We start from the raw sequence: 21,039 nt of genomic DNA, 5'->3' as shown, positions 1-21,039 counted from the left end.
TATTCGCGTCGTGTGACGTAACCTTCAGAGAATCTCAGCAATCTCTGGCGCTTCCCTATAACATTAGGCAACTTGATGTGTTCTCTTGCTTGTTTCCTTAGAATAAAACTGAATACACGCATCGGTGCACAGCTGTTTTGCTGACGCTAAAGTTTTCGCCAACAACTCGATTGGCACACATCGCAAGTTTATACAACTAGTGCAGTGCCCGTTCAAACATGCCATTCCTGTAGAAAACCTGTAGCCCGATACATGCCCGCAGGTATGCCTGCTTTAACAATAGGATGATAGGGAAAAACATCATTCCAGCTAAGCATTCAATAATGTATACTGAATATCATAATATATTAGCCTATAATTAATGTGCAGTAGCCTAAGAAGAATTTAGGCATGACTGCATGTGATTTCTACAGATCGGAATGGAATAACACATGTTTTGAGTTAAGGCTATAGGCCTAGCTTATTGCATAACTTTCCCGATAGTGAAGACAAGCCGTTTTGTGATCGTTTGACATTTGCAACGATGTGACTCAAAAGCAGTGTTAGCATAAGTGACGTTTCTCTGTCTGCCACTTGTTGTCCAGCTGTGTGGCACGTCTTCTGAAACGTTAAATTCGGGACCATTAGCCCATCGCTTGTTTCAATTTGGGACCATGCAGTCGGAAATGTAGTTTGTTTATTCAAAGTCTCACGTCCAATGTAGCCTGGGCTATTCAAAGCATCAGTTTATTGCACATACTTTTCATGTAATTTTGAATAGAACTACATACCCGTGTTTGTTGGCCTGTTGTTGCAAAATCCGCGTAATCATTTTATGCAAGTAAACATACAGGAAGTCTTTATTGTTGAGATCAGAGATGATAATCAAATATCTTGCATTTTAACCGTGATTTGGTGCTGCCAAATCTCCGCTTATCCTCTCTCTGGTCCTCCCGCAGTTCTGTGTGAGAGGGTGGCTATGGTAGAGCGGAGAAAGCCAACGTCTGTTTCTTTTACCGATATATAATGATATATTTAGCTTTTCTTATCCAAACAATGTCAAACTATGCACTGCACTTACTCATGCCAGTAGCAAGACACTACTCATGCCAGTAGCAAGACACCTGCCAAGTTTGAAATCAAACGGACCAACGACACGCAGACAGACAGTCAGACAGACATTCCTGCAATTTATGGATAGATAGATGCGATGGCTTGTTTGTTGGGATAGGCATCCGACAACGAGTTCTCGGGGCAACAGCCAGGTCTATCATTCGTCATAATTCTTCAAACCCTGACTTGTGAATCTAAAGGTCTCCACCCACTGTTGCTCAGTGAAGTAGAGCTATAATCGGCCTTTAAATTTAGGCCCGACAAGACCCGAGCCCCACAGAAATCAGCCCGAGCCCTGACCGAGCCCGAGACTGATAGCTTTTTAAAAGCCCGAACCCGTTTACAGCCCGACATTATTCAAATGTCCGCACGCACGCAGCTCTTTTGCCTTTTGTCAAGAATGAGTAACATTTGACATCATTTATTCATGACTAACGTAGCCTAGGCCACTTGGAAGTTGGAACAAAGACATAAAATAGCCCAAGTCCTCTCAGCATTCTGAAGTTTGCGGGAACCCTCCCATACGCAGCCCCGACATTAAACTCTATTGCAGATATCAATGCGTCTTTGTTCATGGGTTTGGCCTCACAGCAGAGGCTTAGACAACTATGACCCACGTTTTCGTTTCGTAATTTGCCCTACTTATTGACTGCAATCTAGTCAATTGACTGCTTGACAGGTTATTTTTATTTTTCTGTACAATAAACAAATACATCTGCTTTATGCCGCAGAATTACGCACTTGGCCAGCCTATAGAACGGGCACATTTTGGAGAGAATAGAGAATGTACGCACGCAAGAATCTGTAGGCTATTTGTGGCTGGTTACCAGCAAACAATGTTTAATGCATTAACTCAAGACGTCAAACCTTTTCTAAACAATACAAACAGAATGCAGCAGGCAGCAAATATAGAAGAAGCATTTCCAGTGGAAGAACAAAATGCTGAATGAAGCCCAAAGATATGAAGGCATATCTGGCAAGTTGTTATTTTTTGAAGACGTACTGTAAATCGTTGGGCTATAGGCCTAGTTTGCAAGAAGGAAACATAAAGCGTGAGCATGCCACACTATCCACAGCTGTGGTAGCGGGGGTAGGAGGATTACTGTTAGCGCAGGATTTATATAAAATTATATAAAAACAGAAGGCCTGCCTCGAATGCAGGCTTGCCCAAAAAAAGGCCTGTGGTTTGCGCAGCCTACAGTAAGTAGGTCAGTGAGTTAGGAGTCCTCTAGACTTCTTTTAAGCTGTCTCAGAGGTGGAAAGTTGCGTTCGTTGGGGGCAGGGCCGAATTAACATATCATAGACCCTTGGCCTTGGGAACAAATGTCTGATGGCCCCCCCTGCCCCCCAGCCAACGTGAATCTGGCGGTCAGTTAATAGGCCTATCTGTGAGGCCAAGCCTCACCAAATAGCCCGTTTGTTTACAACTAACATTACATTTAATAAAACCGCTTATGCTATGCCGAAATAGTTTCAACATTTTGAATATCAGTGTCGGGTGAATTAGGAAATGCCTTATGGCTGAACGCTGCTTGGGATCCCCCCCTGTCAAGCAATAACCATACAAAAAGTTAAAAACAGATGACATGATTCGCGTCACTGACATAATGCACAAATAATATAGCCTATATATTCCAATATATTCGAATACATGTGTTTATTTTAAAGGGGATATTCGAACGTCATTTTTGAGCAATTTTGACAGCCCTAGTCCACTGTAGGCTACGCCAATCGTCTATTAACACCTTCCACCTAACCCCGGTGAGTGGGGGTCGCTATAATGCGTGTGAAATAGCACCATTGAGTAGCCTATGCGAAATAGCCTTAAAATCGTTCCGGTGTTGTGTGCCTTCTGGTTTCTCCACCTACTGGTTTCCTTGTGCGTGCATGCGCTGCAGCAGTTGTCAGACATTCACAAACAAGTTGTTTTAGGCGATTTGAAGTCGCTTTTCATACGCCATGAGCGCTCGGCTACATTACAGCCACTCGGACAAAAGACATGTAAAAAAATATATGTTTTGAAAACTAGCATTAAACTGGATTCGATCCCGCAAAAGCAACACACGCGTGACTCTCTCCATCCTGATTCCCTACTCTTTGAGCCAACTAATATGTTACGCGAATCAATTAACTATTGTAGGCTACCATTAATTAATAACGTAGGCAACACCCAGGTAACATGTTGTCCAGGCTATCTGAAACAAGGGGTTGCCTCTCATCTACAACAACTGGTTACCTTGGGCTGCTACAGTCGTGCACAGTAGGCCTATGCTCTATGTGGTTGATCAACTAAAAATAAAAGATGTATTTGGTGATGACGTTATTGTAGGCCTAGTAGACCTAAATTCTGAGAAATTAAATGGTACGAGAAACGATCTACATAGCGCACAGTGTTGCGCGGTCTGCCCGAAATTAGCCTCAATACAGTAAAGCATCAATACAGTAAAGTCAACAGTAAAGAAGCTGAAGACGCGAGTTAAAATAATAAAGACACCCCTTCAGGAAAAGCGATATAGGCTATGGGAAATATTGGGAAAAGTTCTTAAAGAAGATGACAGTAGTACAAGTTATGGTCTATGTAGGCCTACTTCTTGCGAAGCCATTTAAAAGTATGACAGCCAAAACGGGCAGCCTGCAGGAATAAATCTACCGGTATGTAGGCTATAGGTTCGCGCATGCATAAAAGTTACCTTAGTTCGTTGTGATTGTGACTTTAAACAGTGGATGTGCTTTAGTAAATGTGCTTTGTGCTTCATTCAGCATTATAAACCAGTTCTTACGCTAACGTTTTGACCAGCAATGTATCTCAGTCTTGCCTATACCTTGCCTCACCATTTCTGTTTTCGAAAGAAAGATGTATGTCCATGGCCTTCAAATCTTATCCTAGTGTTCTAATCCTTGGTGTTTGCGTGCGTGCTTGCGCTCTTATTCTCATTCTCTCTCCTGCGCAAACATTATGTCCTGCATGCCTACTGCATAAAGTTTCGCAAATAAATTAGTTTGTTTTACAGAAATGGCCTACTGTCACACTGCATGCAGGCTATAACCAAAAGCACACATTTTGTAAATAATCGGGTCGGATCGCGGGTCGGGTATAATTTTGTCCTAATTAATATTCGCGGTCCGAGTTGCGGTCGGGTTGATTAAAATATCGGGCGACCGCGGGCCGCTTGTGACCAAACCCGCGCAACACTGCACCAGACCGCGATGTCTTCAAGGGTTTAATGAAGGGAGTTTGCAAAAAATAGTGTATTTTTCAAGTCAATAAACATTCTTAATTTTCGAATGTATTTGTCAGGGAACATCTGACTTTTAAAAACCATAGGCCTGGTAGTCGCTCAGACAAGGAGTTATAAGATAAAGGCAATACCATTTGTGTCACCTAATGCAGTTCAGTGAATTAGCAAGATACCATCAGAAGCCAAAAATCATAAAGCACCTGTGCGCGCGCGCGCGCTCTCTCCCCTGCGCATGAAGCTGTCTGCGTGTTGTAGGCTAGATTTGCGTGAGTTCTTTCTATCTGCTTTACTTTTGTGAGTTGCGACCACCTAGGCTATGTTATAGACGTTCTATGAGGTACCAGTGTTTAGCTGTGTCACAAAACAATAAGCTTTGTCAGACTTACTTATTACTTTTAAAATGATATTTAGGGCTATATACATTTTAAACATTCGGGGCTGAAGACCCGACAAAGCCTTGCGTTAATTCTTCAGATGGGAAGTGTCAGGAATTTTCATACGAGAGACGCTCTCATTGGTGGTTAGTATAGGGAATTGACAGCAACATATCCAATCACATTATGAGAGATGCTGAATTTAACATAAACTGCGATGTTTGATTTTAAATTAATATAAATTTAGCCGGGACTGTAAGCTGGCACACGTGGGTGATCGATGTTTTCAGTGGGTGCCCGAGAGACGGAGCACCCACGGTATCGGCGCACCCACGGTATCGGCGCCTATGACAAGCGTATCTCGCGGTTGCATCCATTACAAACAAACATGCAATGTGAACGTCTGGGATTGGGAAGAGCACTAAATGCTCTGAATAAGCACGAAGTCAAACCTTTAAATGAAACACTTTAATAATCAAAAAAATAAACCGCTAATGAAGTAAACTTGTGACCATCAAAATCCGTTTATCGCCTGTAACTCCGTGATAACAGAACGTAGCAGGAAGGCATTTGGCTGAGCAACGGAGGTTAATATGCTCTATATTTTGTCCAAATGATGTCTGTCTATCATCGTTGCACTCGGAGAAAACCAGAATGTTTAATTTGTCCTGCGTTTCTTCTACAGCTGCAAACGGGATTCACTCGCAGTTAACCAAATATTTCTTTATTAGGGCAGGGCAGGCATATTTCTGGCTATTCAATTTTCCAAACCAGTCTGCTAAAGTCTGTAGTGAAGTCTGTGTAGGGTTTTCCAGGCTCCATTTCTTTTTACGAGACACCCTGCTCACTTGAGCCATCTACCGGTTGTTTGGGTTGTTGCAGCGTCTCACTGGGAAAATACAAATTAAAGTCGCGTGACACCGCGTGATCCCACGCGCGGACCGCGAGTGAAGCTGGGCAAGTCGAAGCACTGCCCACTGTATGCTTGGCCAAGACAATGAGGAAGCAGACTTTGCTCAGTAATCTTTGAAATGTACAGCTTCATACTGTGTACTGACTTGACTTGTGGATCTAATTTCAATTACAGCAATTGACTAGTTTTTTTTTTTCTTTTCAAATGTTTAGAACAAGGTCACATCAATGGCATTTTTGTGTGGGAAGACTGTTGAAGACCTCTGCAGAATTAAGCAGGTATAAATTAATTTTATAAAGCATCACTTCACTTCGTGTTATTTTGTTAGGAACAGCTTTAACCATATAAAATGTTCATTAGACTGGCTACACTGCAAAAAACTGCTTATCTAATAACATCTAAAGATTATTAGTCTTATATCAAGATAAAAATAACTAGTTTGTTTTGTTTTCAGTATAAAGAGACTTACCTAGCGCTTTCTCGTGAAATCATTTGACTTAATTTAAGAAAAGTTTGACTTATATTAAGACAACTCATCCTGTAAACAAGCAAATTTTTCTGCCAGTGTGTTAAGCAAATTTGTCCTAAAAACAAGCAAATTTGTCTGCCAGTGCGTTAGGTAAATTTGTCTTGATAAGACACCTTAAAATAAGTCAAAGTCTTCTTAAATTAGGTCAAAATGATATTTCGAGAGAGCACTAGGTAAGTCTTTTCATACTAAAAACAATACCAAATAGAGTTTTTGATCTTATTATAAGATTAATAACACTTTGTTAGATTTCATTTTTTGCAGTGTATACACTGCAAAAACAGCTTATCTAACAAAATCTAACCAAGTGTTATTAATCTTATATCAAGATAAAAAAACTAAATAATTTGACTTAATTTAAGAAAAGTTTGACTTATTTTAAGACATCTCATCCTGAAAACAAGCAAATTTGTCTGCCAGTGCATTGAGTAAATTTGTCTTGATAAGACTCCTTAAAATAAGTCAAAGTCATAAAATAAAATAAGTCAAAATCATATTTTGAGAGAGCGCTGGGTAAGGCTTGTCATACTAAAAACAATACCAAATAGAATTTTTTATCTTAATATAAGATTAATAACAGTTGGTTATGTCAATGTCATTTTTTCATTGTAGTCATCGTTATACTGTATAATGTTGCCTTTTTTGGTACAGATGGACTTGGACTCACGTCACATAGGGTGGGTGAGCAGTGAGCTTCCAGGAGGGGACCACCACGTGATCAGGATTGAGCTGAAGGGTCCTGAGAATACACTTCGTGTGCGGCAGGTCAAGATGCTTGGCTGGAAGGATGGCGAGAGCGTCAAGATAGCTGGGCAGATCTCTTCCACCATAGCTCAGCAGAAGAACTGTGAAGCTGAGACCCTTCGCGTTTTCCGTCTCATCACTTCACAGGTTGGATGGGCCTTCCTGTCTGGATTCCTGTCTGTGATTTACTTTCAGCATTTTTGAATGATTTGTCTTTGTTGTATATACACTGCAAAAAATTAAATCTAATCAAGTGTTAATAATCTTCTATTAAGATCAAAGAATCTATTTGGCATTGTTTTTAGTATGAAAAGACTTACCTAGTGCGCTCCCGTAAGATCATCTTGACTTAATTTAAGAAGACCTTGACTTATTTTAAGGACTCTTATCAAGACAAATTTGCAGACGCACTGGCAGACAAATTTGTTAGTTTTCAGGATGAGATGTCTGAAAATAAGTCAAACTTTTCTTAAATTAAGTCAAATGATTTCATGAGAAAGCGCTAGGTAAGTGTCTTTATACTGAAAACAAAACCAACTAGTTTTTTTTATCTTGATAGAAGATTAATAACACTTGGTTAGATTGTGTTAGATAAGCAGTTTTTGCAGTGTACAACATATGTATACTCCTATTAACTACTTGAAGTTATGAAATAACGGGGGCAGCCATTGCCTACTGGTTAGCGCTTCAGTCTTGTAACCGGAGGGTTGCCGGTTCGAACCCTGACCAGTAGGCATGGCTGAAGTGCCCTTGAGCAAGGCACCTAACCCCTCACTGCTCCCCGAGCGCCGCTGTTGTTGCAGGCAGCTCACTGCGCCGGGATTAGTGTGTGCTTCACCTCACTGTGTGTTCACGGTGTGCTGAGTGTGTTTCATTAATTCACGGATTGGGATAAATGCAGAGACCAAATTTCCCTCACGGGATCAAAAGAGTATATATACTTACTACTTACTTAAATGATACACTCGTGAATAATTGTAGAAGTGCACTCCTGAGAAAACATGGGATGCTACCTTTGCACGGAGCTATTTGAGCACCCCTTTTACAGATTTACAGAATCACAGATTTAAGTGAAAAGATGTTCTATGAGAGAAAGAGGGGCATTACATGAACCTTTTCAGATACCTACCCTGGTTACACATGCATTGCATTTTCCTGCTTCTTATGTATCTATATGTTTTAACATTATCTGGTAAAGAAATGCATTCACCTTAAGCAAGCGTAGTACCTTAGGCATTTATTGGACTTCCATCCAGCATTTCATAGAAATGCATTTCAAACTCAAATAAGTGGCTCCTATTCCATGCTTCCATTCAGATACAGAAATAATACATATACTGTACATCACTACACCTTTGAAATGATACTTGTATAAAGATTACTACGACATGGATTTTATAAATAATAATTTCCTTTCAGGTGTTTGGAAAGCTTATATGTGGTGATTCTGAACCCACCCCAGAACAGGAGGAGAAGAACCTGCTTTCATCTCCAGAGGGAGAGGATAAGGTCAGCTTCAACTGGACCCTCTTTTGTGGAATTATTGTCCATTTTTTATGGTTTTTTGATACAAGATGAATTAAACTCTTCAAAGAATCTTTTGGTTTTTAGGCTCCATCAGATGCAGACCTAAAAGAGCACATGGTGGGTATTATTTTCAGTAGGAGTAAGCTGACCAACCTACAGAAACAGGTATGTTGATTTTGGGCTAGGCAAAATTATTACTACTAGGATAATTATTACTGTCAATCATTGATCATGATGTTACATCATTGTCTTTTACGATTATGATTGTGTAGATACAAATATTCTTACTTTTTAAAAAATGTATCAATTTGATAGTCCTACCACTTAGCGGCCATCTTGGTAATGGCTTCGGGCAGTTAATTTGGCCAGCTAATATCCTGTTCAAATGAATGGGGAGGCATACGTAGCTCTAAATAAGCAGGTCATATTGACATACAAAGTACATCAGGAGAATCTGTGTAAAAGTTTGAACTGAACAGTATAAATACCATTGTTTGTTCAACAATTTTTCAACAATTGGTAGTTACTTAGCTACCTGTCTTATGCTAGGGAGCTAGCTAGCTTAGTATACCATATAATATCAACAATATACATGCAACCAATGTCACTTCACAGTTTTTAATTCCCATATTTTTTTAATTCTACTGACACACCTTTCGTTTTACAGACAGGGAAGGTGTTAGGATCTGATGTATACTCTATGTCGTCTATATTTTGTAAATGAAATTTTGAAAAGTGGTATCATTCTTTTTTAAGGAATTCTTGTTTCAAAATCATATATGACATGGGTTTGATTTTTTTTGTGACATGCTCAGACTCTGGATTTAGGTCTTTATGTCCTTTTTGATGTCCTCAGGTCTGTGCCCACATCGTTCAGGCCATCCGTATGGAGGCAACTCGTGTGCGAGAGGAGTGGGAGCATGCCATCTCAAGCAAGGAAAATGCCAACTCACAGCCCAGTGATGATGACGCATCATCAGATGCATATTGCTTTGAACTGCTGTCCATGGTGCTAGCGTTAAGTGGTTCAAATGTAGGCCGGCAGTACCTGGCCCAACAGCTCACCCTGTTGCAGGACCTCTTCTCATTGTTGCACACTGCTTCACCTCGTGTGCAGAGACAGGTATGCATACATGTGTGTGGTGTCCTGCCTCTCTCCGATTCTCATATCAGTGTTTGTCATAGCTTAAAAGTTTCCCATTTTGATAGAAGAAAAAATTTATTTACCAAGATACCACTGAATAGACATAATGTTTGCAAATGGTTGTAAATAAGTTTTATTTTAAGATGTCTTATCAAGACAAATTTGCACTGGCAGCCAAATTTGCTTGTTTTCTTGATAAGTCTTAAAATAAGTCTTATTCAGTTAAGTCAGATGATTTTACAAAGAAAGCGCTAGGTATGTGTCCTTATACTAAAAACTATACCACCTAAATATTTTTATCTTAATATAAATATAAGAAAAAAACACTTGGTTAGACAAGAATTTTTTGCATTGTTGCTCATTCATTCATTCATTCATTCAATCTTTATTTATTCTCGGAGGTTCATTGAGGGTAGTCCTCATTTTCAGTGAAGCTGAGATTACACAAAGCTGCCCAAACTACTGAGTTATTTCTGCATTCAGAAGGAATATCACGTGGTTTGCCGTGTCTGCAAAAACTGCTTACCTAATCAAATCTAACCAAGTGTTTTTAATCACGTTTTTAATCACTTTAATCACTCATATCAAGATCAAAAAATCTAGTTGGTCTTGCAGCCAGGCAGCTACAGTGCTACACTCTGGGGGCATGAACATGGGTGCTCACGAACATGTCCCCAGAGTGTAGCGCTGTAGCTGCCTGGCTACTTTACACTGCAAAAAATGAATTCTAACCAAGTGTTATTGATCTTATATTAAGATTAAAAAAATCTATTTGGTATTGTTTTTAGTATGAAAAGACTTACCTAGCGCCCTCTCAAAAGATCATTTTCACTTAATTTAAGAAGACTTTAACTTATTTTAAGGAGTCTTATCATGACAAATTTGCTCAACGCACTGGCAGACAAATTTGCTTGTTTTTAGGACAAATTTGCTTAACGCACTGGCAGACAAATTTGCTTGTTTTCAAGATGAGATGTCTTAAAATAAGTCTTTTTTTTTATTAAGTCAAATGATTTCACAAGAAAGCGCTAGGTAAGTCTCTTTATACTGAAAACAATACCAACTAGTTTTTTTATCTTGATATAAGATTAATAACACTTGATTAGATTTTGTTAGATAAGCAGTTTTTGCAGTGTAGCTGCTGGCTTTCAAATCGAGCTAGGTAAAACCGTTTGGTTTTCTTTTTTTTCCGTACAGTACTCGGTGACCTCGAGAAACGGAGATCTATGTGAAAAATCACCAGATTTGTCCATTAATATAAGATTAAAGGGGCCATATCAAACAAAACTGTGCATTGACTCTTTGTGGGTCAGTTGAGAGATAATCATGCTTTTCTGTGAGCCATTCAGTTGTCTCCCCTATTGTAACGTCACATTAGACTGCACCAGACTGTGATTGACAGTCAGATCTCACACAGCCCTGCTCTGATTGGACCAGAAGAACCGGGAGCTGTGGATTTTTGCAAAACAAATAACAGGCTCTAGGTGAAGGTAGAAGTGCGGGGTTTTTTTCTAAAACCTGCTGTTTTATGTTGTTCTGTCGGAGCATAGTATCAGTTTCAGTGAATATGATCAAAAACATCTTGCCAACTGCAGCTTTAAGGCGAGACACGGCAGGTGAAAACATCGTTCTTTCATGCACTGGCCAATTTCGAGATGTTGGGCTAGTTTGCTACCGTATTCTCTCACTCTACTACAACAACAAAGTTCGATTTACACATTTAGGTGTTTATTTCATTACATTTTGTCTACTCGCGCCTGTATATTTCTCCTAAATTCACCAAAAGTTAGCATTCTAACATTGCATTCACTACCGCGACCGTGATCCAAAACATATTTTGTGTAGTACCATTGGAAAGTTCTGTTTTTCCTGCATGACGCTGTGCAATCCAAATATGGACACTTCCTTTTTATCAGCAACCAATCACGAAAATTCAAGACATTTTATTCCTAAAAACATGGCAAATATTGATTTTTTTTTTTTGAAAATATGATTTACAGGACAACAAAAGGAGATATCCATAAATCCTTCTGTAGTTTTTCTCCCATCTAATAGGTTAACACAATGGAGAAATAATTTTTAACCTGGCTTTATCCAAAGCTCAGATTTCATTTTTTGAAATGTATGCAAATTAGTGCATATTTAATTAGATAATTTCTCATTTGCATATTTAAACATTAAATGACAGAAAACTTGTAATACATTTTTTTTCTCATATTAATGTAAGTAATCAACTGGGGAAGTTTCATAGTGATATCTGCTAGTTAAAATGTTTACCCTATTCACCTGTAGTGTCTCGCCTTGGCAGCATTGTTTTTGCTTGTTTTCATGATGAGACGTCTTAAAATAAGTCAAATTACCCTACCCGAACACAGAAGGTTGCTAGGTCGGTAGTGGCCTATAGAGGGCCGCTCAGACAATGGCAGAAGTGTCATTCGTCATGTTATGAGGTTATGTGCCATTACAATTATTTTGGAAATGTAAAAGAAACTCTTAAGGGTGCCTTTAAGATCAAAACATCTATTTGGTATTGTTTTTAGTATTAAGAGACTTACCTAGCACTTTCTTGTAAAATCATTTGACTTTATTTAAGACAGGGGTCTCAAACTCAAATGAGCTGGGGGCCACTTCTGCCAACGTCATCTGATCTGATTGGAGGGCCACGTCAGTGTTAAAGACTAATACAAAAAAATGCAATGTTTTTTTTTTTTTCAAATACTACACAAAACTGCAAACAGAAAGTGCAAGTCTTTTTATCTTTTTTTAGACACCTGTGCTAGCAACCTTAGCTTATAAATTAAATAATGATAAAATCAATATTAATACAAATTATAAAAAAAACAAAAAGCATACAAACAGGTACAGTGGGCATCGCTTTCAAATGACCACTTCAGTCGCGCATTACGAGGCGTGAAGCTGCGTGAAGCTTTAGTACCACTTTCAGCCACTCTGCGTCGCTCTGCCACTGTACATCGCCCTGCCTGCCGCCCCTACTGAAAAAGCAGGAGACTTGCCGAGAGTAATCCCAGCCTACGAATTCAATAACAAAATAAATCATGCATAATTTAACATTACCTTGATTTAGGATACTTGGGTATGCCTTAAGGCTTGACTTACACGGTGGTAACGAAAATCGAAATCGAAATTTGCTGTCTACATTATTGTCAGTGTTGGGGGTAACGCAGCTACGCAAATCAAAACAGTGGTGTGATAATTGAGCCAGTAGAGAAATAACTTCAGAATTAATCTGTACCCTTGGGTAGGCTTCTGCAGAAAACAATGTTGTTGCCGATTTAATACTATCTGGCGACGTTTTTAACAGGCTACGCAATAGAGGCTTAGACAACTATAACCCACGTTTTGGTTTCGTAAATTAATTTGCCCTACTTCTTGACTGCAATGTAGTCAATTGACTGCTTGACATGTCATTTTTATTTTTCTGTACAATAAACAAATACATCTGCTTTATGCCGCAGAATTACATTCATATTTGGCTGACTTCTGCAGACGCGCAAAAAAACACTGCCAGGCCATCCTTAAAAATATTTTCGTTTCCCGTAACCCGACCGACCCTGTCAATTTAGAACCGACCCAAATCTTTTTTTTTTTTTCCCTTTTAGTCCGACCGACTTGCCGGTTGTAAACTTGCGTTAAGACCAACCAATTTTCTTTTTACTCTAAACAACCAATACAAATAAAATACTATTTATTATGACCGCCGTGCAGCGAAGCGGCGGTCATATAGGTTTAGTCAGATTTTTTATTTTATTTTTTTTTCGCATGTCCAAATTTCCGTCAAGGATTCCCGGGACACTGAAAGTGTCTGATGATCTCAAGGGGCCATGTCAACCCATTCCATAACCACTCATTTCATGTATAGCGCCACCTAGTTAAACACAAAAAAGTAAAAATGAGGTGTTGTAATCGCAGGTATCTATGACCTAACATAGTCAAAACTGCACGAAATTGGAAGTGTAGGATCATTATGACACCCTCTGAATGCACGCCAAGTTTCATGGAATTCCGTTCATGGGGGGCCACACAATAAATTAATTTATGTTACTATACACCAACTGACATGTAGGTGGCCGGAGACAGTTTTCTGTGAATATCTCGAGATCCGTAGGGCCTAGGAGGTCCACCTTTTTTTGTATGTTGGTCTTAAGGGGGCATGTGAACCCATCCCATTACCACTTATTTCATGTATAGCGCCACCTAGTTAAAAATTAAAAAGCAAAAAATTAGGTGTTTTCATCACAATATCTCTGGCTGACATGGTCAAAACTGCACGAAATTGAATGTGTAGGATCATTATGACACCCTCCGAATGCATGCCAAGTTTTGTGAACTTTCGTTCATGGGGGGCCTTACAATAAAATAATTTATGTGTACATTTAGTGACCGTACACCAACAAGGATTCCCGGGACACTGAAAGACCGGGGTACACGAAACTTGGTGGGCATGTAACCCCACATGGATAGCATGGAACCATCGTTTTTCGTTTTGATCTGTAGCCCCCCCGCTGTACTGGACCCCCCGAAAGGAGGGTAGGGCAGACACAGTTTTCTGTGAATATCTTGAGAACCGTAGGGCCTAGGATGACCAATTTTTTCCGTATGTTTGCCTCCAGGGGTCATGTTAACCCATTCCATGTGCACACATGTGCATAAACAGATACACACGCACACACATACATTCACAGTAATCATACGTATGACACATACTCACACAGTAGACATATGTATGCATGCATGCACATGCACGAACACACATACGCAGGCAAACACACAAGCACGCACACACACACACACACACACACACACACACCCACACACACACATAAAGATAAACGTGTACACGCACACATGCACACAATTCAAGAATTTCTCAGAATTATGAACAGGCAAGATGGGGGTGGGGTTGTATAAAAGGAATTTTACATGTGAAATCTATGAACTAATCATGTTTTGGTACTTGTTGTCTAGCAGATACCAGTGAGAATTGAGTGTGCAATTTAGTGAGACATTTAGAATCATATAGGCCTTTCAGCGTGATTTATTTTTGTGGAAAAAATGTGCTGGACTGGGCAGCGGTCATATTTTGTACCGCTCTGCGGTACATCTAGTTTTAGTAGGCCTAAGTATTGTGAATATAAATTGCCTACATACAAACGTAGGCTCTCTTAAATAAAACCCTGTGGCATCATCTCTACACCATTGGTTTACGCATGTCACACTATGGCCTATACGCTTCGTTTCATTCACACAAACATCTCGACTCAACGCTTATTACTTGGCACGAAGCTCTGGAAGAACTGTGCCCAGAACTGTGCCCAGAGTACACAACTGTTTCACCAGCACATTTAAATGACTTGACTAAAACCGTGCATAACTGGAGGTACACCTGTTATCTGAGCAGTATGTCCTCATTTTGCTAATGCGAGGACGATATGAGTCTGTTGCATAGATGTCCGACACAACATTTAACACACAACAGTTGGATACTTGTGTTGATCCCATGCCTACATTTTGGTGAGTAGCATAGAGATCGTTAAAACAATAAAGTAGCCTATGGCTCTCCGTTTGGGACATCAAAATGCTGACTTGCAAAGGCCACGGGATAACACGTTATCTCCACTATCATCAGTCAATGCCTCCTTGATCAAAGTGGGGAATGAAAGAAAAAGTTTGAGAACCACTGGTTTAACAAGTTACCTGCAGTCCAGAACACACAGAATATTGCAACAGAAAGTTACCTTTATAATCAACTACTATTTGTTCCAACAGCATTCAAACAAAGCCTTTATAAAAGTGAAAAAAAATATATTCCATAAGAAGTAAAATAAAATACTGTTGCTGTAGTAACTGTATCCCAAGCTTCAGCTCCCCACGTCTGTGACAGGCAGACGTGACACCGCTAAATTCTCAGCTTGTTTATACACACCCCACACTGAACGCGTAAGACCGCTAGGCCCATCACTGTGGGGTGCGGTAGCCTAGCCTACTCTCTTGGATTTAAGTCAAGCAATATAACCATACAAGGTAACACTTTATTTTAAGGTTCACATGTTAGCCACCAATACATACCTAATTAATACCTGTATTAGTGACTTGTAAGGCATGTGTTAGGCAACATTAACCATTTGTTAGGTGTGTATTCACAAATTTCTTGTTCATGATGAATTAGGCCTTTATTATTGATATAATCTTAATAATGACCTTGTAAGCCTTGATCTCTACATACTAATTAGTAGTAAGTACCAAAATAGAATATGCATAACCTACTTGTATACTGTCTGAATAAATCCTAAATAGTAGGAGAACAGTTGTAGAATAAGCAAGTGTATGGCTCAACCTCATTGCTGCATTTCACTGCCCAGGTTGCTGTGTGAAATAGCACTTAATAACTGGGAGATTGGCTCCCATTCTAAAGTGGAAACTGGTTCCTTGGTAGCAAGCACATTATCATCATTAATACCTCTGCAGAATGTACTTATTAGTCATGAATTGGTTCCATATTCTAAAGTCAGGCATTATTATTATTAAAAATTATATGATGGGAACAGTCTAGACTATAACTCCTGGTCAATACAGACATTCTTTACCCTTAATACATTGCTAATGCATACATTGTTCATTCAAAATATGGTCCCTGTTCTAAAGAAGAGGCTGGGACAATGTTTATTTAACAAGTTCTGTAAACATTTTACATTGTACTCTCAATGACCTCACAAAGCACAAAAAGACTAGCAATACCTTCTCCCAATACTGATAAAATACTAGTCCACTCTGGCAAGTAAATAGCAAATGTTCTTTTGTGTGATTTCTTTACTGCTACTGTAGTTTTCAGGCAAATAGGCCTGCTGTGTACAAGTTTTTGATATGTGGTAGGTGGGTCCCGTTTCAAAGAGACCACCACAGATGTGTTGAATGACAATTCTTTTGCCCTTTTTATTTGTTTAAAAGACGTGTTTTTATCCTGTCAGTTCTAGTTAAAACTAGCTTTTGCTAGTCTTTTTGTGCTTCGTTAGCTCATTGAGAGTACAATGTAACATGTTTACAGAACTTGTTAAATAAACATTGTCAGTGCTGTCACTTTTCTCATCTTCTTTTCTATTGTTAACACCCTCCCAGCCTCTACTTTAGAACAGGGACCATATTTTGACATATCATGACTAATAAGTACATACTGCAGAGGTATTACTGATGATAATGTGCTTGCTGCTAAGGAACCAGTTTCCACTTTAGAATGGGAGCCAATCTCCCAGTTGTTAAGTGTTGTTTGACACAGCAACCTGGGCAGTGAAATACAGCAATGTGGTTGAGCCATGCACTTGCTTATTCTACAACTGTTCTCCTACTATTTGGGATTTATTCAGACAGTATACAAGTAGGTTATGCATATTCTATTTTGGTACTTACTACTAATTAGTATGTAGAGATCAAGGCTTACAAGGTCATTATTAAGATTATATCAATAATAAAGGCCTAATTCATCATGAACAAGAAATTTGTGAATACACACCTAACAAATGGTTAGGTGATTGCCTTACAAGTCACTAATACAGGTATTAATTAGGTATGTATTGGTGGCTAACATGTGAACCTTAAAATAAAGTGTTACCCCATACAAATGTTTCGAAATGAGTAATTTCGGCTTTGTCTGAACTGGCCATTGTAGGCTACGTAAAAAATAAACAAGTAGGCCTATTCCCTATCCAATGATATCGGCAAATGTTTGTTTTCCAAAGTAAGAATTTCACTTCACCTTCGACAATGAATAGCTCATTACACTTATGTTACTGTTGAACGTAGGCCTAACTGGTAATCAGCCTTTCAGACCTAGGCTACTCTTAGTAAGGGAAAATGACAACTCCTGAACAGATTCTGGAGCTGAGCGCTCTAGAATCTTTGACTAACAGTCTAAGAGTGAGTGAGTCTTCGTTGCTATGGATGACGTTATTACTCATGCACGAGCTTGACTGAAGTGACCACCTTGATTGCTGATGGTTGTAACGTGGGAATGATTCCAAACACCTCCCTTACGATGAGTGGCAGGTGACAGGTCTGAGAATGCGTGCGCTACACAAGGACAGAAGATGATGAATAACTGAATAAAAAGGCCTAGCCTAAATGAATCAAGAGTAAGGCAAAACAAATAGCCTAGTAGCCTAATGAAACATACGGATTGATGTAGTATCTTTGTAACATTATTAAATTAATCTGTTACTATGCCTATGCCTACGTTTGCAAAAGAGAACATTTTAATTTGATTCACAATAATGTTACATTTAATTTACATGTTGACAATGAGTAGCCTAGTTTTGGTTGTTGTTGGTGGCGTTATTGCATGTTAGTTATGCCTACAATGCAAAATTGCTTCCTCACGATTGGAAGCTCCTGTAGCCGCAAAGGATTTTAAAACAGGCGAAATGCCACAAAACCGGTTTGTGAATAGGTCTGTGAGTTAGGAGTCCTCTTGACTTCTTTTAAGCCGTCACAGCTGGTGGGAAGGTGTGATTTGTTGGGGGCAGGGCCGGATTAACTGGGCACAAATGTCTGATGACCCCCCTGCCCCCCAGTCAACGTAAATCGGGTGGTCAGTTAATAGGCTATGCCGAAATAGTTTTCAACATTTTGAATATTAGTGTCGGGTGAATTAGGAAATGTTTATAAATGTCATAAGTAGCCTTATGGCTGAAAGCTGCTTGGGATCCCCCCTGTCAAGCAATATAACCATACAAATGCACGCACTCATTGTTTCAAAAGGAGTAAATTCGGCTTTGTCAGAACTGAGCTGTGGACGACACGGCACCGCATGCCCAATTGAAAATAAAGTAACGCAACGCAACACAGACCCCACTTCTCTCGCGTCAGTCACTGACATGAACGAAACACAGAACCCGCTTCTCTCACGGCAGTCACTGACAGTAGCCTAGAATAAATGCATGGGGAAAAAAACTTCCCCATGACAAAGACATCGTAAAACACTGAAAGTTAATATTTTGTCACTATAACATACATCTGTCCTTTGTCAAATGTGTTATGTCCCAAGTAGCCTAGTGCGTAATTCTGCTTCATAAAGTTGAACAAATAAATTTGCTTATTTCACAGAAAAATATAAATAGCCAGTTAGGGTCTACAGTGCAGAGTTGGTAAGTTATGGTAGGCCAACTTGGAGTGAACATACAAACAGGGGAAATTCTTTCTCTAGTAGCTGAGTAGCCTCAGGTGCGCACGTAGACATAAGGCCGAACATGCAAGCGCCAATGAATCGTGCTCTTACGACAATCACGCCGTTTAACTTAAATAGGTTAACATCACTCTAAGTTCGCCTTCAAGCAAGGAAAACGATGATTTGAAGACATCTGTTTCGTTGGAAGGGTAAGGGGTAGCAACAGGGCAACACAGAGACAGGCCCGATGGCAGGGCTGTTATGAGAGTATTAAAATATGGGATATTCTACGGGAAAACATTAAAACGGCAAGACAGCGGGGGGAAGTTAAAATACGTGAGAAACACGGAAAAAGTTGGCATGCATTGTTTCGGTCCCCGTGCACAGGGATTATTTGTCATATTATTAATCACATATGATTATTTGTGAAATTGTGCAAACAGGCGCAACACATTTGAAAAGGAAGGACTGGTAGCATGTAAGCTCACGGGAAAGATTGATTTAAGAACGTTATCTTGTGGCTGTGGCGCAAAGCAGCGCGGGCGGAAGACAGCGACAATTGGCAGGGGAGGGTCATGTCTTTTTTAACAATTCTGTCGGAGGGTCATTGAACAATTTCTAGCAGGCAAGGGAGGGTCATGCAACTTTTGACTGAAGCACTCAAAATTCCTCCGGTGGCCCCTTCAATAAATAACGAACAGTCCCTAGATTGCTGCTGGGCTATATGTCTCGGTTCATGTCTGTTAACAACTCATTGCCGTCAAACGCGTAGCCTATCTCGCGGTTGCATCCATTACAAACAAACATGCAATGTGAACGTCTGGGATTGGGAAGAGCACTAAATGCTCTACTGAATAAGCACGAACACTGCAAAAACTGAATTCTAACCAAGTGTTATTGATCTTATATTAAGATTAAAAAATCTATTTGGTATTGTTTTTAGTATAGACTTACCTAGCGCCCTCTCAAAAGATCATTTTGACTTAATTTAAGAAGACTTTAACTTATTTTAAGGAGTCTTATCAATACAAATTTGCTCAACGCACTGGCAGACAAATTTGCTTGTTTTTAAGACAAATTTGCTTAACGCACTGGCAGACAAATTTGCTTGTTTTCAAGATGAGATGTCTTAAAATAAGTCATTTTTTTTTTTAATTAAGTCAGATGATTTCACAAGAAAGCGCTCGGTAAGTCTCTTTATACTGAAAACAATACCAACTAGTTTTTTTTATCTTGATATAAGATTAATAACACTTGATTAGATTTTGTTAGATAAGCAGTTTTTGCAGTGAAGTCAAACCTTTAAATGAAAAACACTCTTTAATAATCAAAAAAATAAACGCTAATGAAGTAAACTTGTGACCATCAAAAATCGTTTATCTCCTGTAACTCTGTGATAACAGGATGTAACAGGAAGGCATTTGGCTGAGCAACGGAGGTCTGTCTATCATCGTTGCACTCGGAGAAAACCAGAATGTTTAATTTGTCCTGCGTTTCTTCTACGGCTGCAAACGGGATTCACTCGCAGTTAACCAAATATTTCTTTATTAGGGCAGGGCAGGCATATTTTATTTTAAATTATTTCTAAACTAGTCTGCTAAAGTCTGTAGTGAAGTCTGTGTAGGGTTTTCCAGGCTCCATTTCTTTTTACGAGACACCCTGCTCACTTGAGTCATCTACCGGTTGTTTGGGTTATTGCAGCGTCTCACTGGGAAAATACAAATTAAAGTTGCGTGATACCGCGTGATCCCACGCGCGGACCGCGAGTGAAGCTGGCCAAGTCGAAGCACTGCCCACTGTATGTGTGTATTTCACACCAAATAAAAATATTTTCCTCTCATAACTTATTTAAACCTGCATTGCAAACTTTAGGCACCAGGGTTAAGAAAACAACACCATTGGATTTTGACATCAAAATATAAAAATGTTTGAAAGTGGTCAGAGATGAAGTCCTACTGTAGATATTAAAATCTTTGAGTATAAACAAAAGTTTATGAAGGGGGTAAATGTACCCACTTCAAATTATGCACCTTTCAGTAAATACTGGATGTTGAACATATTTGAGCAGGTTTACTTTCTTTTTTGTCATATTAGGTACCCACATAACAAATTAACAGGAAAACAGTAGGCCTAAGATGTAAACCAACAATAGTAAACTATTACTAGCCTATAACCACAAACCGTTATTATAGGCCTACAATAAAGTAACATGGTCAAATCAGTTCCTATCGTGGGTGACTTTGTAGTTCTTTAGAGTCCTATTTTTACCACCCCTGCTGTCTGTACCACGTCCATTACGGAC

At 39.4% G+C, this 21,039-nt stretch overlaps 1 protein-coding gene across 11 annotated transcripts in view; it reads left to right on the top strand.

The window, feature by feature from the left end:
• mycbp2 (MYC binding protein 2) overlaps window positions 1-21,039 on the top strand; it is a 339,346-nt gene that overhangs the window by 257,053 nt on the left and 61,254 nt on the right. For all 11 annotated transcript variants that reach the window (XM_076264226.1, XM_076264236.1, XM_076264232.1 and 8 more), the window contains 5 exons: window positions 5,831-5,896; window positions 6,799-7,038; window positions 8,311-8,400; window positions 8,503-8,583; window positions 9,275-9,541. In XM_076264226.1, the coding sequence (XP_076120341.1) occupies window positions 5,831-5,896; window positions 6,799-7,038; window positions 8,311-8,400; window positions 8,503-8,583; window positions 9,275-9,541 (744 nt within the window). The remainder of the gene's footprint in view (window positions 1-5,830; window positions 5,897-6,798; window positions 7,039-8,310; window positions 8,401-8,502; window positions 8,584-9,274; window positions 9,542-21,039) is intronic.

The sequence above is a fragment of the Alosa pseudoharengus genome, unplaced genomic scaffold (genome assembly GCF_046254945.1).
Source record: "Alosa pseudoharengus isolate Yale_2024_CS ecotype anadromous, Long Island Sound unplaced genomic scaffold, YU_APseudo_1.1 YU_APseudo_1.1_scf_3, whole genome shotgun sequence".
Classification (NCBI taxonomy): domain Eukaryota; kingdom Metazoa; phylum Chordata; class Actinopteri; order Clupeiformes; family Clupeidae; genus Alosa; species Alosa pseudoharengus.
Note: the sequence above shows the minus strand (reverse complement) of the source record. Positions and strands in the feature narration are given on the sequence as shown.